Source organism: Tasmannia lanceolata, unplaced genomic scaffold, assembly GCF_043159265.1.
Source record: "Tasmannia lanceolata isolate RefF3 unplaced genomic scaffold, GAP_Taslan_0.1 ptg000037l, whole genome shotgun sequence".
Taxonomy (NCBI): Eukaryota; Viridiplantae; Streptophyta; class Magnoliopsida; order Canellales; family Winteraceae; genus Tasmannia; species Tasmannia lanceolata.
In genome coordinates, this window is record NW_027518714.1 from 40894408 (window position 1) to 40920563 (window position 26156).

Sequence of the window (26156 nt, forward strand, 5' to 3'; positions counted from 1 at the left end):
AGCGTCCAAAAAATAAACTAAGTTTAATCTATACTATTTATAAAGTGAAGCCCATCCTAATTTTAAGGGGTAGTTAAAAAAAGGAAAAATTGCCAATGGGGGGCATCAAAATACGAGAATTGCCAAGGGGGCACACTTTTGAAAAATTGTTAGAGAGGGACGAAATGGGGGTTATCAATTCTCTAAAATGGGGTTATCAACCCTCTAAATGGGGTTATCAAACTCTCAAAAGGGGGTTATCAACCCCTCTGTAACAATTTTTCGAAAGTGTGTTCCCCATTAGCAATTCTCGTGTTTTGATGTCCCATTTGCAATTTTTCCTTAAAAAATGTTTCCTAAATAGACCGATCTCTCTCTCTCTCTCACACACACACACACAATTAAACGATCACGGACGATGGTAGAGCTCAATTATGCTTCTTCTTGCGAGTACCAATAAACTTACAGTAAAGGGAAAAAAAAAAATTTACACCCCCCCTAGTTTCTGAACATTCAATTCACCCTGAATTTCAAAATGTGACAACTACATCCCCTTAGGTTGCATTTTGTTTTAAGTAGACCTCTGTCAACTGTTTGTGAGTTTAACCTGACGGAATGGCCCAAACTAACCTGGGTTAATATTTCTAGGACAGAAATACCCCTATCTTTGTGTTTAAGCCATTTGTAGAGGGGTTAGAATTATGCCATTTCCTTCATCACGGCCGCCGTCGCAATCTCCGCCCACCGCCGCCGTCGCCATCTTCGCCCACCACCATCGTCTCCCCATCTCAATACCCTCACAACAGACAATGAAACCCTATCCCCATGGCTACATGAAACCACACATTTCAAGAAAAAACATTGATAAAGACAAAAAAAAAAAGCCCTAAATATTAGGGTTTTTGAAGACAAATAAAACTCTTACATCAAGGGTTTGTGTTGATAAATAAACGTAGGTTTGAATCAACCCTAATTTTCAGTTGGGGAAGACGAAGGCATTTTGGTCATTTCCGCCTCGTGGTCTACTCTGTCACGTTAAAAAAACTTCAGGGGGTGTACTTGTCACGTTTTGAAAGTCAAGGTTAGAGTTGAATGTGTCAGAAACTAGAGGGGGGTGTAAATGTATTTTTCCCTACAGTAAAAGTGTGCTGATGTCGCCCTCTAATTTGGGAAATGATACTCCCCCACGTTATTAGTTAAGTTTTGAAGGCAAAGAAAAATGTGAAAGGAGGTGAATTTATCCTTAGGAAGTGAACCATTCTCACAGAAACCGTTTGGGGGTGCGGGGCGGGTGCAACTTGGGTCGGGTTGAGGCGAACCCAACCCGACCCGACCCGAATTCCAACCCGACAAGGTTCGACCCAACCCGACCCGAGGAACCCTTTTTGCCCACCTGAACCCAACCCAACCCGACCCGACCCGAGATTTTTAGCTTAAAAAATTATTAAAAATGTCGGATTCACTCGGGTTGGGTTGCCCAAGCCCTCAACCCGATCCCGACCCAAACTCAACCCGGGTTGAGAAAACCCAACCCGAGAGCGGCAGTGAGGGGAGCATGAAAAACCGGGAAAAAAAAAACAAATTCCAAAAGTACTGTAATCTTTTCACTGCTTTTAGGTCTTATGCTCTCTTCCATTTGTGCCTCTCAAATCTCTCCCTCACCCTTTATTCTCAACTCCTCTTTTACAATTGGGGCCCACCAATATTCCATGTTATAATTTTTCATGGTTGCCATACATGCACTAAAATACTCTTTGAACCTAATGCCTCACTGCACATCAGCATTTTACTAGGGTGAATAGTTAATCATTGAATTCAGGCATAAAAAACTTTAAAAACAAGTATGTGTTCTCAAATCTGTTTTGCAAGCCTTGATTGAGCAGATAACATCTCCTTCTGGCATATGATCATATACTCGGTGTGTATGGATCAATAGATAAACAGCTTGATCAGTATACAAATGTGTTACATAATGGATAGATACGTTGCGTGTGATATGATTGTCGAATCTTCGACGGAAGTAGTTCATGTAGAAACATTTATAAAGCATGTGAAGTTAAATGGGACTTAGAAATATCTAAGTCTAGAAACATAATGAATTGGGCCAAATATCCCAAATAAAAAACTTTTTTTACCGATCCTTTGACTAAAAAAGCTAGTAGGAAACATGATTTTAAATTTTGACCGAAATTCGAAATTTCGGATTTCGGTCAACACAGAAACCAAAACAGCCGAAATCCGAAATTGCCGAAATGTACCAAATTTCGGGAATTTCGGGGAAATTTCAAAAAAAAAAAAATTTAATTTTTTATTCCTTTACCAAATTTCAGCCGAAATTACCGAAATTTCAGCCCAAAAAAAACTGACATTTCGTGTGACTTTACCGAATTTCGGCCGAATTTTCGGTTTCGGCTAGGTCCAAAATTTATGCCGAAACCGAAATTTCAAAACATGGTAGGAAAACATTTATTTAGAAATGTATAAGGCAGAAAATATAATGATTTAGGACAAATCTCCCAAATAGATGAATTATATAAGTCCATTGAAATATACAAGGTATTAATGGCACACAAAATGATAGTTTTTATATGGTGCCCGACTGTCAAGTATCGTGAAATAGGTTCCAACCTTGATATTTGATCTAACAGTAGCAAACTTTTTAAGAGGCTGCTGCTGGTTCAAATATCAAGGGTGGTACTATTGACGTACCACCATCACGGGACTTCACGGTCGGCCACCATATAATTTCTCACACAATGAAACACTTGATGGGAAATGTTGAGATTGTGATCACATGGCCTCATTGATTTTTCAGGGGAGAACCAAAAAGATAGCAATTTGATTTGGGGTCAGACACTCTTAACTCAAATCAGTAAACAAAAACCTGTGAGAACTAAAGGAAAATGATAAATTCGCCCCTTTTCTTTATATGGGAGAGTGATGCATGTGCATCTCGTACTATCACGAGATCAACGGTTAAGATCGTCGTAGCCTCAATCAGATCGTCCAGGACCCTCAGATTGGATGATTTCGGACGGTGTCTAGATCAACGGCTACGTTGATTGCTACACTTTAAGAAATTAAAGAGTTTTGCTTTTATTAGGATTTCTTTTGAGAAATTTTTGGAAGTTAGAGTTTTAGGAGTCTTTAGGGATAAGTTTTGCATAGGAGTTATTACTTTTCTTTAAGTCTTTGGACGTGTGAATGGTGTAGAATTTTTAGCAGATATGGATACTTTTAGCTACTTTTTAGGATATAGATTCCTTTGCTTTAAACTTCAAACGTTTTCTAATATAACTCAAAGAGGTCACATCCTCTATAAATATTGAATATGTGGAATGAAAAGTTAGCTTTGTTGATTAAGAATTGTTGCCTTGATGCCTTGGATTCGTCCGTCACCGGAATCGTCACCGGAAAACAAGCCACCCAGTGCTTGTTGTTGCCTTTCTTGCAAGCCATCTGCTGCTTGTTTTTGCTGCCTATATTCAACCACCTAATGTTGAATGATCCCAATACAGGGATACTGCTTCCGCTATACGCCCGTCATTTGGTATCAGAGCTAAGGCTCACAAGGTTTCTTAACTTTACAAATCTTAGATTCTATTCCCCACCAAGAGATCTTGCCACGTAGATGAAAGAAGATCCGCCCCGCCTACATAAATACGAAGCCCTTGATTCCATACGAAGCCCTTGATTCCGATCGAAGTGAAAGCTACTTTCTGCCTTCACCATCAAAATTTGAAGACTACTTCAAGGGCTTACTTTCCAATCAAATCAAATCCCACCGCCAGTCGAAGCATGCTAGAATAATTGCCCGGTGAAAGTATCAAATTCGTTGGAAAGGTCTTCAATTTAAAGTGGGAGCAAAGTGAGCGTTGATTTTGACTTGGCAGATCTGGAATCCCAATGCCGATATCAACTTTAATCTAAACTCATGGTCGAGTTTTTTTCAAGAAAGGGGGTCTGATGCAGGTGCATCTCGGACTATCATGAGATCAAAGGACTACATATTTTTTGGTACATCACATTCATGCATTTACGATCCATGTGACTGTATTGATACTACTGAAAGGTGTTCTATATGCCCGTCGTAGCCTTAATCGGATCGTCCAGGACCCTCAGATTGGATAATTCGGACGGTGTCTAGATCAACAGCTCACGTTAATTACTACACTTTAAGAAATTATATAGTTTTACTTTTATTAAGAGTTCTTTTGATAAATTTAGGAAGTTAGAGTTTTAGGAGTATTTAGGGATAAGTTTTGCATAAGAGTTATTACTTTTCTTTAAGTCTTTGGACGTGTGAATGGTGTAGAATTTTTAGGAGATATGGATACTTTTAGCTACTTTTTAGGATATAGATTTCTTTGCTTTAAACTTCAAACATTTTCTAATGTAATTCAAAGAGGTCACATCCTCTATAAATATTGAATACTTGGAATGAAAAGTCACCTTTGTTGATTAAGAATTGTTGCCTTGCTGCCTTGGATTCGTCCGTCACCAGAAAGCAAACCACGCGCTGCTTGTTGTTGCCTTTCTCGCAAGCCATCTGCTGCTTGTTTTTGCCGCCTCAATTCAACCACCTGCTGTTCAATGATCCCAATACAAGGATTCCGCTTAAGCTATAAACCCCTGTGTCAGAGAGCCAACACCAGCATACTTGGGAATCTGGGCCGTTGAGTCCTTCCCACGTGAAGTAAGTTAGCCCCTCTGTAGTCGTATATTCACCAGGGAGCTGTCCCAAGTAATTAAAAAAAGGGCGTATATATCACTTCCTGATCTAAAATATTGATGTGGAAACATCAGAATCTCTCCATGGTGTAATGAAGCCCTCTACATCATTTTCTTCTTCTCAACAGATCCAAAGAGTGAGGGATGTGCCTTCACTTTGTGCACCTGTGATAAATGTATGATAAGATTGAAATTTGCATTTGTGAACAAGAAGGGACAGATTTTAGCATCATCAAATTGGCGCCATCAGAAGGGACCCCAATGCTTTCTCTGTGAGCGCAGGTCTATAAATAGCGGACCAGCCGCTCAATCACAGGGATAGATTTTAGCATCATCAAATTGGCGCCATCAGTGGGACCATTTTCATTTCACGGCAATGAGGAATCTCGCAACCCAGCAAGACGATAGGATGGTAACCAGGAGCCAAGCTAACTTGTGCTTCCTTTAGAGCATCGGACCAGTCAGTGTGATCAGAGGTCAAAGGCAATGAGCCAACCTGGGGTGGGGATACCCATGTCAGAGAGAGAGAGAGAGAGAGAGAGAGAGAGAGAGAGACGGTCAAAGGCAATGTGCCGACCTATTCTTCCTTTAGAGCATCGGATCAGTCAGTGTGGTCCAAAAATTGTTGAGAAATAGCATTTTGATTTTAGGATCAATTGATTTTGATACACGCATGATGAATTAAATGAATAAGACAATCCGTTGAAAAGTGAGCCTGCGTGGCTGCTCTCACATGTAATAGCTAGCCGCGAAATGCCTTTCCGTAAATCTCTAAGAGTGTGTTTGGATTGTGGGAATCAGAATCGGTATGGGCCTGTTCAGTTACAGCAAGGAAACGGAAACAGAAAAGAAAATAGCCTCGGATTCGCATGGATTTTCCTCGATTACCGCCTCATGCTCCTCTCGAAAACAGAAGAAGTTAAAAAAAAAAAAAAAAAAAGCCCAAACCCCACCTCTCTTGAAACAGAAGAAGAAGCAAAAAACAAAAAAAAAACACTTTTCTTCTCCAACCATCGAAAGGAGAAGCCAAGCTCTTTCTTCTCCAATCGAAGCTTGCCTCCACTCCTCGAACAGGTACGCGTCCTCCTCCTCCCTTTCTTCCTTTTTTTCATTTTTTTGGATATTGGGTATGAAATCTCTGGTTTGCTATGGAGCAATGGGATCTTTGGTTTGCTATAAACCCTTGCATTTTTTCATTGGCTTATAAACCCTTTGGTTTGCTGCAAATCCTTTCATTTTTCCTTGGCCTATAAACCCCAGGTACGAAATCTCTGGTTTGCCATAAACCCTTGCATTTTTTTTTTGGATCTTTGGTGTCTAAACCCTTTTAGTTTTTTTCTGCCATTTTTTTGCTCTTCTCATCTCTGTCTAAGCTTTCAAAACCCTAGAACTTTTCATGGATCATTGTTCTTTGTTGTATTTGTCTTTTTTTGTGCCATTTTTTCTGAAAACCCTCGTTTTTAGCTGTAATCTATGCTTTGGAGCCCTCATTTTTGGGCTGATGTCTGTTTTTTTCACTTATTTGGGCTTATCTGTGTTTATCCATTTTGGGTTCTTGAAGAAAAATTATTTTTCTGATTTGGAACTGTGATATGAGTTTTTCCATTTTCGATTTGGTATTTAGTTCTGATTGAATCGTTTGTTGTGAACTCTTATTATTGTGTGTGATGGTTAACCATAATGGTTTATCTATTAATTGCTTCATAATCAGCTATGTTTATCATTTATAGAGTTTTTTATTAGTCTGTGATACCAAAATTATCTTGTTGTCGATCTTTTTTGTGTGTGATTACATGGCTAAGCTACTAGATGTACTGTTAACATGGAGGTGTTAATGTGGGTTTGTTTGTGGTGGTGTTAATGGGGGGTTTGCTATGTTGGATTTGATGGGGATCCATCTTATTATGTTTTATTGGTGGTGGTGTTAATCAGATCTGATTTTTTGCAGGGGACACCAATTTCTGATTCTCAATTCTCTGAAGAGACTCTAACTTGCAAGGTAATAAATCTGATGTTTCTTTACATTTATCTTGTTGTTCTAATCATTTATGATGTTCCTCTTTCTTTATCTTGTTGTTGATCCATTATTAGTTTGCTTCATGATTTTAATCTTGTTTGTATGTGATAGTAGCATTGTAGGATGACATTCTGGTTGAATGTTGAGATGGGGGTATTAATGGTGGTATTGGTGGGTTATGGATGGATGGTGGTATTTGTGGTATTAATGGTGGTATTTGGTGGTGTTTATGGGGGTAATAATGTTTATAGATGGATGGGTTATGGATGGATAGTTTATGGAGTGGTTGTGTATGGATGGATGGTTTGTGGAGGGATTTGTATATTCATGGTTGGTAGGTTTATGGAGTGGTTGTGTATGGATGGATGGTTTGTGGAGGGATGGTATATGCATAGTTGGATGGTTTATGGAGGGAGTGTGTAAGGGTGGATTGATGGTTTTTGGATGAATGGTTTATGGAGAAAGTGTTTATTCTGTTTGTGTTGTATCTGATTGTGTTGATTGTCTTATTTTTTTATTGTGTTTAAGATGTCTTATTTGTGATTGTGTTGTATTTTCTATTGAGTTATTGACTTCTTATTTAGAGTAAGATGCCTCGTCGTCCTACAAGGAGGAAGAAAATAGTGTTGCGAAGAGCTGAGTTGAAGAGTAGGAATGAGCTAGTTGGGCAAGCAGTCGCACTACTAATGGCTGGTGCTGCTGCCATCTTAGTACTTTGGAAATAGTACTATGAAAAGTATCTTCTCAGAGCTCCCTATGAAAGCAATTACTTAACGCGTCGTACGTTCATTTCTTTTGTCATCGATTCATATGAACATTGTCATAACTTGCTACGGATGAACATCAGCTGCTTTCGTCAATTTGTTGAAATATTTAAACGGGCGGGAACCCTAGAAGATACAATCCATTGTAAGGTGGAGGAGCAAGTTGCCATCTTCTTGCATATTATAGCACATAATCAGAGGGTTAGGACTATTAGAGCATATGTTAGACATTCAGGGGCAACTGTTTCGACGTATTTCAACAAAGTACTAAAGGCAATTTTGGGTATGCAAGATTTCTTCATCAAACCAACAAATTAGAAACACGCTTACCACACAGATGTTGACTGATTTCAGTAGACGTCATTGACGTTAGGGGATTATAGTTTCACTCCATATATGGTTGGAGTAACTTTGTTATGTTTTGATGGCTGTAAGACTCTTTTATTGTTTCGACTAACTTTGTTATGTTCTGATGGCTGTATGTGTGTTTATTCAAGTAACTCTGTTGTTTTTAGTGTGATGGATTAAAATTTTGAAGGAAGATAGTAGCTAGTTGTTTTGAATGATGCAGCTTCATTATCTTTTTATGCTTGGATGATGTATGTTGTATCTTTTTATTCCCTGTACGACATGTTCAGATATGTGTATACATCTCAGGTTGTTATATGGATGTATGCCTCCTAACAAACATATATGTGCATATTGAATCAGAATGACAACTGCGCCACAAACCTCGCAGAAGAAGGGGAAGAATATCATTTGGAATGACCAAATGGATAAGGTGCTCGTAGATACCATTCCAGTTCAAATCACAGAGGGGTACAAAATCTCAAATGGTTTTAAGGATCCGGCTTATGTAGCTGCAGCCACTGCAATGAATGCCTTTTTCAACCTCCAACTCAATAAGGAGCACATAAAAAATCGCATCAAGACTATGAAAGAAACATACAAGAGTGTTTGCATTATCCTCAGTAGAAGCGGTTTTGGCTAGGACGACGAGACCAAAATGGTCACCTGCGAGAAGAGGTCTACGATGACTACGTCGCTGTAAGAAACACTTCCTCTCAAGATACAATCTTTTTATACTAATACCATATCCAATATCTTCTTATTTTTTATGCTCCTTGTCACAGGCTAATCCAAAACATAAGAAACACTTCACTACCCATCATGTTTTGCATGACGATATGTGAAAAATCTTTGAAGATGAGTTCGCGAAAGGGGCCAGGTCTAGGACACATGAGAATCCAAGCATAGCAAGTTCGCAGCCAGTCAGTCTTGATGACATTGGGGATGACTTTGCAGATGACCATACCCCCATGTCTCACCACCCACCATCTCCAGAAGCAGATCCCACTAATGGTGGTAGTGAGACATCTCCCTTAAGACGGGCTGGTACCAGACCACAGAGGACTCGCCAGGGTGGGGCACATTTGGACAATATGTCGCGTCTCTCAACAAGCATGGACAAGGTTGCCGATGCCCTCACAGGTGCGCATGCCCCTGCTTACCTTGCACAGCTTCGCAAAGCTGTTAAAGGGGTTGGGGGTTTTTCGCAGGATATCTTGTTGAGGACCACGGAGTACCTCACAGTAAATCCATCTCAGGCGTATCTTTTCATCATGTACGAGGAGGAGGAGGAGAGGAGGTCGTACATCCGAAGGAAGATGGCTCGTTTCATCAGGCAACATATGGATGATTGAGGGTGGTTATGGTGGTAGTTACTGTTATATGAACAATGCTTTTATGACACTTTTTGGGTGGTGGTTATGGTGGTAGTTACTGTTATATGAACTTTGCAGTCTTTGTTTTATTTTGGGTGGTGGTTATGGTGGTAGTTACTGTTATATGAACTTTGCAGTCTTTGTTTTATTATAGTGGGTATTTATTTTGAATGTTGGTAGTTATAGTGGTAGCTTTTATTTTGGATGTTGGTAGTTAGGCCGTAGTTATTTTTATCTGTAATGATCTTTGACATTTGGATGGCGGTTAATGGCAGGCGGTGCATATTTTCTGTTTTGACATTTGGATGATGCATTGACATCTTTTCATCATGTGATATGTTGTCTTTTTGTTAGGTGAGTATGGGGAAGCAGAAGTACTATGCTGTCTTTAATGGCAGGAGGCCTGGGATTTACTACACTTGGCCAGAGTGCCATGAGCAAGTTGACAAATTTAGCGGAGCATGCTACCGCTCATTTGGGACGTTGGCGGAGGCTCAGTCACAGCTAGACACATATTTGGAGAGAGCCAGGTACTGGACCAGCGAAAGGGTTGAGGAAGTGCAAGGGGTAGAGGAGTTGCGAAATGAAAGGGCAAAGGCAGTGCCACAGAGGGTGTTACCATGGGTTTCCCTCTTTCTTGTTGGTATTCCTTTTAAAATCTGCTTCTTAAGTTTTTTTGAGTATTTATTTGTATTAGTGTATTATTTGGTAGGGCTTAGGGGGCATAACTTGCTTTATATGTGGTAAAGAACATATTATGTGCTGTTTCTTTTCTGTTTCCCGGGCAACTGAATCCACATTCCTATTGTTTCTTTACTGTTTCTTTTCCGTTTCCTGGCAACTGAATGCGCACTCCTACTGCTTTCTTAGCAGTTCTTTTCCTTTCCGTTTCCTTCTGCCACGTCATTTTCTTTTCCTTTCCGTTTCCTGCGCGCAACTGAACAGACCCTATGGAAATCAAATTCCACTCCCATACCAATTCCCTCAATAAAGGGAATGCCAATTCCTATTCTGATGTTTGGATATGTTTTTAGAATCAGAAATTGTATTCACATCCCCCTCTCTTATCCTAAACCCTCTTCTCTTTCCTCAACGTTTTCTCATGCTTCTCACAAAGCTAGGTCAATCAAACATCCTCACAAAAAAAAAAGATCCAAATCCAAAAGCAATACCGATCATGACCCTAATTATTGCCTCTTGTAGAAGGAATTAGACCAAACCCTATAAACACAACCAAGAGAAAGAAGATGCAAGCGCAGGCTAAGGAAAAGGAAACCCTAAAAATTAGTTATGACCATGGTTTTAAATTTCGACCGAAATCCGAAATTACCGACACCGAAATGCATCAAAACCGAAACAGTCATTTATTTCGGCCGAAATTTCGGAATTTTGGTCGAAATTTCAGTTTTTCCGAAATCTGATCCAAAATATCTATTTTTTTAATATTAATTTAATATTTCACCAAAATTTTGGCCGAAATTTAATATGGAATAAAATATTCGTTTCGGGTTATGTACCAGATTTTGACATTCCAGGGGCCGAAACCGGTAGCGAAACCGAAATTTTAAATCATGGTTATGACAACCATGCCAATTTATCCTCTGGGATTGTTCTCCATCGAGATAGAAAATTGTGGATAAGCTATGCTGAGAAAATATTCTGTAACAAGGTTTTTGCAACAGGGGAAGAGTTTCTGAAACAAGTGTTTTTTTCCTGAAGAACCCAGAAAACATGTTGATCAAAGAACCCGTAAACAGCTTACTGTAAGAAGGTTTTTAGGTTCTTGCAATAGGGGATGGGATTCTGCAAAAAGTTTTCTTTCTTCTGAAAAAGGTTATTTTTTTTTTCTGAAAAGAGGTTCTTGGAGAGAGAGAGAGAGAGAGAGAGAGAGAGATTTTCTCAGCCAAATTGAGTATTTTTTGCCAAGGGAATCATAATACCACCTACTTGGGGCGGTAACATATTCCGCCCGATATTCGACCTAAAATTTTGCCAAGTGATGCCCATTACAGCGATAAAATCCAACCAAACGGCGAAAACAGTGGAAGCAGAATCAAACACCCATTCTAATTACCGATTCCGGCAATCCAAACACACCCTAAGGCCTTAGGTGGTTTTAAAAATTGGTTTGAAAATTCTTTGAAAATGGCAAAACGACATGAGTTGATCTCCAATACAATCTAAAAGATAAAAATACTTTGGCTCCTTGATTGCATTGGCTTCAAAGATTTTCCCCAGCTTGGTTTGTTTTCAATGAACACTTGACTTGAAATGGTCCATCTGACTTCTTCCACTTGATGAATTCCTTCACTTGAATACATTGAGTTGGTCACCATCTATGGTTCATCTCCAAGCTTTTGACTTTGGCTCTTGTGCAAGTTGTGGTTTCCAAATGTACCTGTCTAAAACAGTTGCAAGCCATTAGTCCTTAATTAGTCAATTTGGGTTTGTTGATCATCAAAGCATATATAGGGTTGACCCCTTAGGCTTACACTTTCTCCTCTTCTTTTCAATCTCCCGAAATTCAATCTTCTACGGAAAGTTTTGGTCGTCGACCCCTTAAATTGAGTTTCAAATTACCTTCTTAGACTGGCACACTCGTGCATATATCACACACACGACCACAGCTACACACTCTATCCATGCTAACGGATCACACCAACGACTCTTGATCGAAGCCAACAGAAATATAATTAGATATAAAAAGGTACTTCCTTAGTTTATAAGAGAGAGAGGGACCCCTAAAAATATGGTTGGGGATACCCTATGTCAGAGAGAGAGAGAGAGAGAGAGAGAGAGAGAGAGAGAGAGAGAGAGAGAGAGACGGTCAAAGGCAATGCACCAACCTGTGCTTCCTTTAGAGCGTCGGATCAATCAGTGTGGTCCACAAATTGTTGAGAAATAGCATTGTGTTTTTAGGATCAATTGATATATCACATGATGAATTAAATGAATAAGACAATCTGTTGAAAAGTGAGCCTGCATGACTGCTCTCACATGCAATAGCCAGCTGCGAAATGCCTTTCCGTGTCTGTCCTTAGCAAATCTCATATTATTATTCTTTTAGGGAAATGATTTCAGCGCTTCAATGTTTTGATAAACATGCGCTCTCATGTTTGTCCTGTAGTGTTTATAGGGCTTTAAGAGCTTTTTGAGTACCGTAATATTCCTCTGACAACCTTTTAAACACTACAAGACAAACATGGGAGCGCATGTTTGTCAAAACATTGGAGTGCTGAAATCATTTTCCTTTTTTAAATGTTATTTTGACTATAAGGTTGATATATTTTTAATGGCAATAAATTTTCCCAAACCATACAAACTTAATGAGATGCCCCTCCTCTCTTTCGGACAAAGGTAGGTGGAGGCACACGCAAATGACATGAAGGAGGTTTTTATTTCTTTTTGGGTAGGTTTAGGTAGACCTGGCAAAAAGTGACCCGGACCCGCAGGTCCACCCAGCCTGCCCATAAATTCCGGGTCCGGGTCACAAATCTGTGACCCGTTTGAAATTGACCCGCGGGTGCTTGTGGGTGCCCGTAGAGAAGTACAAAAGTTTTATTTTGGCCTTTTTTTGTTCGTAATTGTCATAATTTTTTAATTTTCTTTGCACTTTTTTTGGTAATTGTCATATTTTAATACATTCTTTTGGTATTTTTTTTGGTAATTTTTCTACTTTGCTTCCATTTTTCCGTAATTTTTCATTTAAAACTTAGTACCCGCATGATTATTATATATTGCTATTATTTATTGCTAGCCACCTTTGTGCAAATCGTACTTCTGCCGATCTTTGCAGCAAAGGATGGGCGACAAGCCGAAGTAGCCTCGACGAAGGTGGCTAGCGAATTCATATACAAAAAAAAAAATCTTAAAAAAAATATGTCAAAAATCCGGGTGACCCGTGGGTCGATTGGGTGCGGGTCCACGCTCAATGACCCATAAAAATTTCCGGGTCATTTTGACCCGGACCCGGACGGGTCGGGTCAAACCGGCCCGGCTTGCCCGTTTGCTAGGTCTAGGTTTAGGCCCTGTCTAGATTCCAAGAATTTTCTAGAAAAGTTTAAAAAGGAAATTCTTTTTCCAAACTCTTCTACTTTTCAACTATTTGTTTACACATGAAAAAATAACCTTCAGCAATGGGTTCAAGTTTTTTCTACAAGGGCCTTCAATTTATGATAATATTCCTCTAAATATACCATAACTATACAATTTCCCTCTCAATCGTTGATCGGAAAAATTTCTCAAGAAAAATTTCCACCGGAGATACTTTTCTTGCAATCCAAAGAATCTAGAGGGTAATAATTGGAAAAGGAAAAATTGCCAATGGGGACGCCAAAATACAAGAATTGTCAACGGGGGTACACAACTTTGAAAAATTGTTAAACAGGGTTGATAACCCCCTTTTGAGAGTTTGATAACCCCATTTAGAGGGTTGATGACCGATTGACCCCCTCGTAGAGAGTAGAGAGTAGAGACTTGACAACCCCCGTTTCGTCCCTCTTAACAATATTTTACCGTTGGCAATTCTTGTATTTTGATGTCTTCCATTGGCAATTTTTCCATTGGAAAATGGGAAATGACATATTCACCCCCACGCTTTACCGGGCCCACCTCCCTTGTACAATGTAGCTCCCGCCGATCTGAAATTTGGTGTAAACTGGGTGTCGAGTGGCTTTTATTTCTGTCCAAACAGAAACCACGAAATCGGAGGAATAGGGTTTTAGGCTTTTAGCTAGTCTGAACATGACCCACGTTGGAACGCTTCCGAAATTCTCTTCCTAGCCGTTAACCTCCCTCCAAGGCAAGCTCTCTCTCTCTGTGGATTCGTTCTTTCCCGTTCCTTCTCTCTATTATAAGTACAAATATTTATGTGAAGGGTTTGTATCTTGCTAATCTTGTCATGTTCTTCACAAGTGCTTCTCATGATATCAATCCTCTTGCAGTCTTGCTATACATTTAGGGCACGTTTGGCTGCCATGAATTTGTAACGGCCTCAATGGGCCATGACTTATTTGGGTCTTTTACTTTTCTTGGATTCTTATTTAGTTACGGTTAAGATATTTGTGTTGAGAAAATCCGCTGGGCAATCCAATCCGATCTTCCACTGTGAGAAAAAATAATATACAAGGATTACAATGGATTAATCACAAACCCACAAACCCGCAACCCTTTCCTTGCTTCTCAAACCTAAGATCGCCGAGAGAAAACCCCAAGAGAAACCCAAGAGAATACCCCAAGAAGAAAACCCAGATAGAAAACCCTCTATTCTTCTTCTTCTCCCTTTGTCTCTCTCTCTTCACTTGTCTTTTTCTTTTTCTCTCTTTCCCTCTCTTGATTTTTCCACTCTCCAAAGAAGAAAGCCACTTCCTCTTTTTAATTGTTTCCAAGAAACCCAAATAAGAGGGTTTCTATCTTTGCCTCTTGCCTTCCCACCCTAGCCACCTACGGTGGGTGGGAAATAAGGCAACTTTCCAACAATCTCCACCTTGGCTTATTTCCCAGCCACCTGAAGATTTTCCGTTGATGTCTCCACCGGTTCACTATTACCGCAAACCACCATTGGCCTTTTAAAGTACCAGCTACACACCATCGAATCACCTTGGTTCTGACTCCTCCTGATTCGATCAACACGGCCAATGCACATGTGTAGCTGCCAACCCGTTGACTCACCTAGTCAACCTTGGAGAGGGATCTCGATCCATCCTCCCCAATTCAGGTATTGTCATCCTCTCACCATCGTTTGCAACCTGGAAACCTGTCTCTGCACCAACTGCGAAAGAGACCCTATGCGTGCGCATGCCATTACCCTGTTTCCATCTAGCCATCAAGATCTTAGGAATACTAGTCCCCGTGTCCCCAATCAGACGATATAATCCACCACACTTCTCTCCTTTCATCAGAACCATACAACTGCGTGTGATTTTCATGGCTCCACTTGCAGCTGAAAACCTGCAACCCCTGAAGTCCAACCGGCCAAGTGATACTAGATTCTTCTTTAGCTTTGGAACATACGCCACACCACCCAAAGTACGAACCACTTCATCGAACATCTTGATCTTCACCGTCCCAACTCCCGTGACGTCACAAGTGGACCCATCACCCAAGGACATTACACCAGCCCTTGTCTCTTGGAACGCATCAAAATATTCCCTCCTGGAGCATACATGAACAGAGCAACCTGAATCTAGAATCCACTCATCATGAGAAGTGTGATTACCTGAGGAGATGTGAGAACGTCTCCAAACACTTCGCTCTGTTCTCCTGCCACCACAACATTCGTATCACCATTGTCCACCCGGTCAGCTCGTTTTGGAAATCCCACTTAATGTGACCATATTCCTTGCAATGGTAACATTGCACACCCTTTCCGCCGACCCTGGATCTTGACCTGCCTTTTCCTGATCCCCTGTCAGACGACCTCCCTCTTTGATACCCACCATGAACGATCAACCCTTGTTCTTCACTTACACCAAGAACAGGTTTCTTCTGCATCTCATTCGATAAGAGCGATGCCGTGACTTCCTCAAACTTTATCGTATCCTTACCATACAAGAAAGTCGTCACCAAGTTGTCATACGAATCAGGAAGAGAAGTAAGAAGCAAAAGGGCCTTGTCTTCTTCCTTCAGCTTTTCGTCAACCTTGTGGAGTTGATCCACAAGCCCGTTGAACACTGTGATTTGTTCCAGAAGATCCCCGCATTCCTGCATCTTCAGCTCGTACAATTGCCGCTTCAGATACAACTGGTTGGCCAAGCTTTTTGACATGTAAAGATTTTCCAACTTCTCCCATAATTTAGGCGCATCTTCTTCTTCCATAACGTTAAACATAATGCTATCTGCCAGACATAGTCGAATTGTGCTGATCGCCTTCGACTCTATGTCTTCCCACTCGGCACTCGTCATCTTCTCCGGCTTTCCATCATTTCCCTTAAACGCCTTAGCCAAGCCTTGTTGAACTAGGATGTCTTTCACCCTCATCTGCCATAGGGTGAACTGCCCTTTCCGTCAAATCTGTCGATGTTGAACTGAGTAGAACTCGATTTTACCGCCATCTCAGATTACTTCGCACTTCTCGGTGTAACGCTCCACCTCGAACAAGAATCTTCTTTGACAATCTTTCCACCCTAAAAAATCGCTCTAACCGCGATCCAATCACAACACCCACGATCACTCCACCCAGCCTCGACGATCGCTCCACCTGAGCTCTGATACCACTTGTTGAGAAAATTCGCCGGGCAATCCTATCCGATCGTGCACAAATATAATGGAAAAGTAAAATAAGCCGAGCAAATCAAGCCACAAGATGAACACCAAGATTTTACGTGGTTCGGCAAAGCCTACTCCACTGCGAGAAACACGATCTTCCACTATGAGAAAAAATAATATACAAGGATTACAATGGATTAATCACAAACCCACAACCCTTTCCTTGCTTCTCAAACCTAAGATCGTACCCAAGAGAAAACCCGAGAGAAAACCCCAACAGAAACCCAAGAAGAAAACCCAGATAGAAAACCCTCTATTCTTCTTCTTCTCCCTTTGTCTCTCTCTCTTCACTTCTCTTTTTCTTTTTCTCTCTTTCCCTCTCTTGATTTTTCCACTCTCCAAAGAAGAAAGCTAGTTCATCTTTTTAGTTGTTTCCAAGAAACCCAAATAAGAGGGTTTCTATCTTTACCTCTTGCCTTCCCACCCAAGCAACCTACGGTGGGTGGGAAATAAGGCAACTTTCCAACAATTTGAATAAGGGATAAGCTATGTTATCTCATCCTAGTTAGTAGAGATGCCATGTGGCAGTAGGAGTGTTATCTTTTCCTTGTTTGTAGGGATGCCAATGAGCATTGTTAATTTATCCTCGTTGTAGTTCTTTTGAAAGCTAAGCAATAGAATTAATTCATAACTCTGCGTGGTCTTCACGTTAGGAGACTAATCCTCTCTAAAGTATTTTCTGATACAGAGGTGAATCCTCACATATTTTTCCTGGGATATTAGCTTACCCAAGGGCGAGGGACGGTGGGAGAGGGATAGATTTGAGAGGGAGTTAGTTAGGAGTGGGCAAGAAAAGCCTTAAAAATCCTTCGTGTCCCACTGTCCTACCCCTCTCTCACCACTTTGAGACACTAATTTATCATGGAAAAAAAAATTCTTGGCTGCCAGACATGGCCTTAGTGTCATTCACTAGAGTTTTGCGACTTTTTCTTTCCCTTTTTATAGTTTTTGGTTGCTCACACCCCCTTGAATGTACAGTGCATATCTTTTATGGTCCTGATGATGCCGAAATCTGGTTCTAGGATCCACGGTTGGTAGAGCTCTGATCTGTGATCAACTTGCGCTCACAGAGAAAGCGTTAGGGCCTAAGGGCCCCGGAGTTGTATTTTCGGTGGACCACTTCGACGCTTAAGTAAGAAATCGGCACAACAGGTGAATAAAGCGAGAGGTTGAAGATGAGTTATAACTCTTACTAGAGATTGTTAAATATGTACCTTTGAGCGTGTGGGTCTTATTTATAGAGGAGTCCACAATTGTTTAGGGAACCTGCCTTAATATGAGCCTTTCCTTATTGGGCGATTTCCTTGGGAGATAAGTACCAAGTTTCCTTAACAGAAATGGTTTCTATCCTGGGTGAGTGATCTCTCTGGAGAGTTTTCGTCCTTGGGTGGGACTTCCCTTCGGTGGTGCTTTCCTTTTTGGAGATGTTGCTAAATCCGAGATACGGGGAGTCCTCGCGGGATTCTATTTTTAAGAGGCGGACTCAATTTCTAATCTTACAATGAAGCCACATGTCGAACATTGAGGGAGATACCGATTTTACCGCCAACTTCTTGCCCCCCACTCATCCGAGTCATGATATGAGTCGGGTGAGTTATCTGAGCTACCATCAATTACTCGGTACCAAGCGGAATGACAAGACTCAGTCGGTCGGTGAGTTCTGATGGAAACAAAGCGTCACAGGGTGGGAAGTCTGAGATTTTGAATGGTGAGAAGTTGGAACATCGTGTCGTCTTGGGAACATGAAACGACAGTTTTAGGTAATGATGGTGGTGATGGGAAACGATACCCTCATTATGAGGCATTATTCCCGCGGCATCATATTATCATGACACGTGTCCGGGAGGCGACAGATTTCAATCGTCGCAATTATCCCGCCCGGTTTTTCCCGCCTTCCCCTTTCTTATTTAAAGGGGTTATGGGGCTCATTTTCTCCCACCTCTTTCTTCTTCTCCTTTCAAGTCTTCATTTTCATTCATCATCATGTCGCAAGAAACCAGTCCCCTCAATCAAACGACGACGATTATTCTAGTGGTAGAAATTAACTCTCCGCCGATGGAGACGATGACCATCATGAGCACGCCGTAAAACCAGTGGCCAAGCGAAGGAGAGGATCAAGGAAAGGAAAAGTGTTCTCCGGGAAGGGACCATTTCTCCCGTTCCTGTGTCTCCCCGGTGGCCGGAGATGAGACGGTGAAGCCAAAGTTGGGAGATAATAGAGGGAAAATTCCGGGATCCAGCAAACGTCTGGAACCCAGCCAACAAACGCCGACGTCCTCTCCCTGGACAAAAATTCAAGGTTATCTTGGGAACTATCGGTGTTCCTTGAAACACGCTAAGGAGCGGGGTTACAAGGTTGCCATGCAATTCCTCCAAGCGGGAAAAGAAGCTTGTCGTCTTCAGAGAGGGTCAGAGAGCTTGAGAGAATGAGGCTCTGAAGACCCGGCTCTGAGAGTCGTCCGAGGCCTGGGGTTTCCAGGAATGGGTGAATTGGTCCTAAACATCAAACCGTCCTTCCCGTTGGTGTCTTTGAAGTTTCCAAGTGCACCCGAGGGAGTACAACAGAGCGGAGATGGGGAATGGCTTATGGAAGAAGATCCTTCCGAAGAGTACCCCCTCGAGGAGGATCCTGCTGAGTGACCCTTGTCGCCCCTCGGAGTCCCAGGATCCGTAGAGAGCGAATTAACCTTCGGATGAGAGGAAGACGCCCGAGACCGAGGACAAATGGTGATATTGACATTCCGAACCCTAATGATGCAACACTATAGTCTTTTTTTCTATTTTTGTTTCTTTTTATCCATTTAACTGGCCTTGGAGTCCCTCACTTTGTAGAAACTTTTAACTTCTCTAATGAAAAGATTTTTCTTTGTTCGTATCTACTGTATAATACATGTTCTTTTTGGACTCTTTCCCGATCCGAGCGTTACTACAAAATTCTCTCATAGGGTATCTGTCATAAGGATGCGCTACGGTTGGGTCCGACCTTATTTGGAACTTTTCGGGGAGGCTCGGTGCCGTCCTTCCTTGTTCGTTAGTCGGCCCTGGAGTATTCATAAGCTTTGAAGAGTGATGATTGTCAAGCGTGAATCGAGGCGTCGTTTTTAAAGTAACCGTCATTATTTTCGTCACAAAAATGGGGGTTCGAATTGAGGCTAATTAAGAGGGCACCATGTGTCGCGCGTTCCCGAAAGGGACGTGACGATTTCCCACTCATGCCTTTTCACTTCTTATAAAACCCCTTTCTTATCATTTCATCTTTCACCTTTTTTTATTTCTTTGCTCCTCTTCTTCTACGAACAATGCTTTTTCGATGACGCTTCTACCAAATGTATTTGTCCGACATAAGCTTTGCGTCCGGCCGTCGTCGGGCCTCCTGCTGCTAACCCCCCAGAGATTACATCAATGTTGCCCGCAATATGGGGTCGTCTTTCAGTCCCAGTGTCTACGGAGGGCCGGTCACGACCTTCTTGCTGGAGAACGGTGATGACTCGCCGAGCGTCGTCTTTCTAAGGATCGATGAACCTCGGACCTCGGAGTTGGTTGATGATTCCTTGACAGATTTTGGAGGTATCTATTCAGATGTACCTGTTCGACCAACCTCTCTATCTCCTGCTTGAGGTGATATAAATCGTTGGTCGTGTGGCCATGATCTTGGTGGAAGTGGCAATACTTGCTTGTGTTCCGCCTCCTGCCATTACTGCGCATCTTCTTGGGCCATTGCACAATCTTTGTCCCTGATTTCATAAAGGACGTCAGCAACAGTAGTGTTTAAGGGGGTGTAATTGTACCTTTCGAACTGTTGGGCCTGAGGGCGATTGAGAGGTCAGTTGTCCTGTCAGGGCTGTTTAATTTGCCCGTTATTGGTCTTTGGCTCCTCTTTCTTCTTTTCCCCGACCCTAGCGAGTTCCATCTCTCTTTCGATGGCGAAGGACTCCTTGGAGTTAACATACTTGTCCGTCCTTGTCAAGAGTTCCTGGATATCTCTTGGGGGGTCGACGTTGAGTGAGAGCTTTAATACTCTTTCTCATACTGCCGTTTTAAGAGCCGCGACCATGTTGTAGCTGGGCTCTTTAATTTGCGACAGTTCGAGGTTAAACCGGCATAAAGGATCTCAAGGTTTTGTCCCGCCCTTGCCTGAGTGCTAATAGGGCGTCCGCAGGTTTCGGTGAGGCCGGTAATTAGCTAAACAAGTGACGAACTCCCTTCCTAGTTTTTGAAACTAACTTACAGACTTCGGTCTAAGGCGATCATATCAACTCCTTGCACTTTTCTTTGAGAAGGAGGAGAAGGCTTTACACATGAATCTGTCGGTGGCTCCTCTGAGTACCATTGCTTGACGAAACGACGGAGGTATTCAAGTGGGTCGGTAGCACCGTCGTAGAAGTCCAGATGAGGCATGTCGAAGTTTGGGATGAGTGGGAAATTGGCGATTTTGGTGGTGAATGGCGAAACTGCCTCTTTTTCCCATTCGGCGAGAAGCTCGGTATCGTATGGTGCCTTCATATGTTGTTGGACCTCTTGTAATTGTCGTTGGAGGTCAGCCACGGCAGCAGGATTCACAGCGTTCGCATTCGTGGTGTTTGGCATTCGGCATCTCGAAGGGACGGAATTGACGAGCGTTGGATTAGTGAACGTAGGTTCTGCCTTCCCTCGATGCTGGATTTCATCGTTAGCCCTTATGTTAGGCCTTGGTTCAAGGCTGGTGATTGATGCAGAGACTACGCGGTAGGGTTGTCTCCGGTTGTGGGGATTCCTTCCACTGGGAGATTTCATCCTCTTCCTCGATGATTGGAGGATTTTGTATGTTGGGGACTTGGGGGGAGGTTTCCACAATGGTTGGGGGGGTATTCTCCGGAAAACTTCTTGGAGAACGGAGGTGAAATCCTTGAACTGTTGTGATAACTTGTTGAACATACCCATAGTTATTGGAGTTTCGTCGGCCGCTAGGGGTGGATTTTCCTCCTCCGGCCGTGGATTAGCGGCATTGGTTTGGCTCCTCATCGTCATCCTTTTGCCTTGGGGGGGCTTTGTTGTGCCCTTCGATGCTTTAGATTTCGAAGTCTGCATGGTCCCACGGATGGCGCCAATCTGATGATGCTGAAATTTGGTTCTAGGACCAACGGTTGGTAGAGCTTCGGTTTTTGATAAACCTGCGCTCATAGAGAAAGCGTTAGGGGCCCAGGAGTTGTGGTTCCAGGGGACCACTTCGACGCTCAAGTTAGAAATCAGCACAACAGGAGAATAAAGTGAGAGGTTGAACACGAGTTATAACTCTTACTAGAGATTGTCGAATACATACCTTTGAGCGTGGGGGTCTTATTTATAGTGGAGTCCACAACTGTTTAGGCAACCTGCCTCAATAGGAGTCTTTCCTTATTGGGCGAGCGACCTCTTTGGAGAGTTTCCGTGCCTGAGTGGGACTTCCCTTTTGTGGCGCTTTCTTTTTGGAGACGTTGCTAAATCCGAGATACTAGGAATCCTCGTGGGATTCTATCTTTAAAAGGCAGACTCAATTTCTAATCTTATGATGAAGCCACATGTCGAACATCGAGAGAGATACTGATTTTACCCATAGTTGCCGGATTCTCCATCCACCATCCGGCTCGCGATTCGGGGTCACGCGATCCCAAATGTGGTTCGCTAGCGACCCGGATCGCAAAAATGACGAACCGTGGCGACCCGCGGGAGAGAAAGAGAGAGATTCATATGGACTAAGGGAGAGATGGAGAGAGAGAGCTTTTATATATTTTGGGTTGGATTGAAACTGGAGATTTCTTTTTGAAAACAATATGTAGGGCATACATGGGGTTTTTTAATTTTGTTTATTAAATGGATGTAGTATGGACTATGGAAGATATTCATATATTCCAACGGGAACTTTCTTTCTGAAAAAATATGTATGAAATAAATGACGTTTTTATATTTTGTGTATTAGATGTATGTAGTGTGTACTATGGCATGATATTCTTGTAAAAATATATGAAATTATATATATATATATATATATATATATATATATATATATCTATGTGTGTGTAGAGAGAGTGTGTGAGTCCGAATTAGCGCTCCAAACTAACCGCGACCCCGAATAGCGAACCAACATAGCATACCCTCATCATACTGCGTACCGTGTGTTAACTTACCAACTTCTCCAAAAGCTTAAGCTGTTGGAGAAAGGCGTTATTTATCTTTTATACTTTAACACTCCCCCGCACGTGTGGCCCACTTGGCAAACACGTGGCACATGTGGTCCCACTTTGGGCCGACCATCGCATGTGAATTTTTCGCTATTCGGGAGGTTTGAACTTGAGACCTTTGGCACTGATACCACGTTAACTTACCAACTTCTCCAAAAGCTTAATTTGGAGTGGATATTTCTCGAAAACACAGAGAATGAGGCGTTTGAACCAATAGAAAGGGGGATGGTAATTACCGCCATCATCTTCCCTTCTTTCCTGATAAAAATGACCCAAATTGATTGCTCCACAGATGAGATCATCGAACCCATGCCACTACCCATCATCCCCATTAATAAAAGACAAAAACTATCCATATATCTCATTTTCACAGGTTCTGATGGCAAGATTGTGGAAGGTGGATATGTGGCAAACGGGTTGTAGATCTGGAAGAAAAATAGAAAGAATGAAAACTAGGACAGCCATCAAAGAGGAGGGAAAGAGGACCTAAGCAAGAAGAGATGAAGATGATGGGTTTGATGCCCGGCGGATGGCTACAACGGCCGCCCGCCGGAAAACGAAATTGATAGAATTGTAATCAGGACACCAAGATCATTGGTTCTGATACCATGTTAACTTACCAACTTCTCCAAAAGCTTAAGCTGTTGGAGAAAGGCGTTATTTATCTTTTATACTTTAACAACGTGCTACCATCATACCCGGTACCCGTTCCCGTACCACGTACCGGAATGAACCGCGTTCCAGGTAACATTGATTTTACCCCCAATAGGTCCTAAGTGGAGGCTTGTCTAGGCATGGGACTAGGTGGCGCCAAGCTTGGTGTGACATAGGTTTAAAGGGCCTGGCATTTTAGTCTCAGGGCCTTTGGCGCATTGGTTAGGTACCTAACTTTGGCATCATAGCAGTCACCATATCACATGTTCGAGTCATAAAAGGGATGACATGTGGAGAGGACTACCTGGTAAAAAAGCCAGAGTGAAGCTGTCAGAGTGAAAGTTACCATAGAGTGGGCTGTTGCGGAAGGGGCGACTTGGGGAAAGGGCTACTTTGGAAAAAGGCCAGAGTGAAAGCTGCCACATATTGGGCCACTGAGTACAACAGATTCGAAAGCGTGGTGGAATGTTATAGTCCTAAGCTAAGGGGGCCTGAGTTAAGTATGGGACTAGGTGGGACCTAGCATGGTATGAGATACGTTCAAAGGGTCTAGCTTAATGCATTCCATCAGTCCTAGACCTAGCAAAAAGTGACCCGGACCCGCGGGTCCACCCGGCCCGCCCGTAATTTCAGGGTTCGGGTCTATCATTAGTGATCCGTTTCAAAGTTGACCTGGACCGTACGGGTCCCATCAAAACTGGGCCGGGCCGGGTGGACCCGCGGGTGCTCGTAAAAGCCAAAACATCATTTACTAATATACGTGAAAACTGAAAACTCAAAAAAGGTAAAACCCATTTGACTCTTTACTTTTTGGGTTTTTTGGGCGCTGATATTCCCCCCCCCCCCCCCCCACGCCCCCACTCGTAAACGGATAAAATCCCCCCCTTAACGGTTTTTGTGAGAGTGGTTCACTACTTTAGGATAAATTCACCCCTTTAACGTTTTTCTTTTGCCTTTAAAACCTAACGAATAATGTCATGGGGGATTTTATCCATCAGAGGGGGGGAAAATATCATTTCCCTGTTTTTTATTCTTTTACGCACAAAGTGACAAAGAGGGAGAGAGAGAGAGAGAGAGAGGAAAGGAGTGGCCGCCATCTTCTCCGGCCACTCCATTGCCGCCGGCTGTGCGGCTGTGCCTTCCAATCACCATCTTTCCCACCCTCTCAAGATCTCTAAACTCTCATCAAAACCCACCTCATAATCGATTTAGGGTTTGGGCTTTGAAAGATTTAGGGTTTGCTCACTGCTTTTCCACTTGGAATCGACGACAACAAAAGAAGAAGAAGAGGAGGAGAAGAAGAAGAGTTTCCAAGTTTTTTTTTTCTCCCCATCTCTCCTCCTCATTCTTTCTTCTTCTACTCTTCCTTTCCCCTTCGTTTTCTTTTTCCTTTTGTCTACTCAACTAGGCAGCAGTGGTTTAGATTGGGATTCATCGGTATTTTTTATAAGAAGCTCTGTTGTTTGAGAAACCCACGTTGAGATTCTTGCTTTGGTGCCTTCATCTTGATAATACAGATATGGGTTTTGGCATTTAATGTTGTATTTTTGTTATTTTGTGGTTAAAATGTGTGTATAAGTTTAGATTGGTCTTCCTTTGGGAGACTTTCTCGGTCTTCCCTGTTTTTATTATAGTTGACTTACCATTTCAAAAAGAAGAAGTTTAGATTGGTTTTGTAAAAGGGGTGGCAAAAAAAAAAAAAAAACGGGTGACCCGCGGGTCCACCAAATTGTGACCCGGCCCGTACGACCTGTACCCGTACGGGTTGGGTGAAACCCGGCCCGGCCCACCCGTTTGCCAGGTCTAATCAGTCCTGAGGCGATTAGCATATTGCTTAGATACCTAACAATATCAGTCCATGGTGATTGGACGATCCTCAGCCTTCGTTCAAGAATGGTATTTATAGGGTTTTTCTGCTAATTTTTTTTGAAAGTTGGCATTTAAAGCCTTGATCAAGTGTATGGGGTCTTTGTTCAGCATGTGCCAGTAGCAGCATCGGTCTTATTGGGGTTGTTGGTGGCCCCACAGATCAACAATTACTATATGGAAGATCACTACAGGGAAACATCCACACGGCAGGGGCACACATTTATCATATAATTCTAAAATATTTACTGAATAATGACCACTAAGAAATGGAATCAATGTGTAATATCTTGTGCATGAGCACGAATAGTTGTTTTCTGTTTCCTTGTTGAATTTTTCTTCTATCATTTATCAATACCAAAATTTCCACTTTCATTAACTTGCTAGTTTATTGCCTTCATCTCTTCTTGCTTTGAGTAATTTATTGCATCTCTCTTGCAGAAATCTATAAGGTTAAACTTCCTCAGCAGCTGCCTCATTTCTCCCATGGCTTTTTGCGATGATGTTAGAGAAACCCGTCTTCTGATTACTCATTGTATGTGCATGATTATTTATCTGTTTATGTTCTCTTATTTTGAAAAGAAATAGTGCAATCTGGAGGGCATTTGGGGATCTGTAAAACTTGTCCTTTCTTGGTTGTGTCTAACATTTCATCATCAGCAAAAGATAATATCATCTAGAATCAATCTAAGTCTATTCTAATTTTCATTAGAACTACTCGATGGGCTTAAAATTTTCTGTCACACTACTAGTTATCGATGGTTGCAATGTTCCTACTTCCTAGCCATACAGGAAAGACATCACCATTTTTCACCACAGTACACTTCAAATGTCATAGTCATCAATTGTTCCTCAATTACACAAGAAGATTAATGATCACAAATATCTATTTATCACCAAAACACACTTCAGCTATCATAAATATAGAATTATTATGAACCAGTTCACCAAAAGCTCG

At 42.0% G+C, this 26156-nt stretch overlaps 1 protein-coding gene across 2 annotated transcripts in view; it reads left to right on the top strand.

Moving 5' to 3' along the window:
- Positions 1-13861: 13861 nt before the first annotated feature.
- Positions 13862-26156, top strand: part of LOC143861747 (uncharacterized) — an 84772-nt gene continuing 72477 nt past the window's right edge. For both annotated transcript variants that reach the window (XM_077372640.1, XM_077372641.1), the window contains exons 1-2: positions 13862-14016; positions 25640-25733. In XM_077372640.1, the coding sequence (XP_077228755.1) occupies positions 25685-25733 (49 nt within the window). In that variant the 5' untranslated portion in view covers positions 13862-14016; positions 25640-25684. The remainder of the gene's footprint in view (positions 14017-25639; positions 25734-26156) is intronic.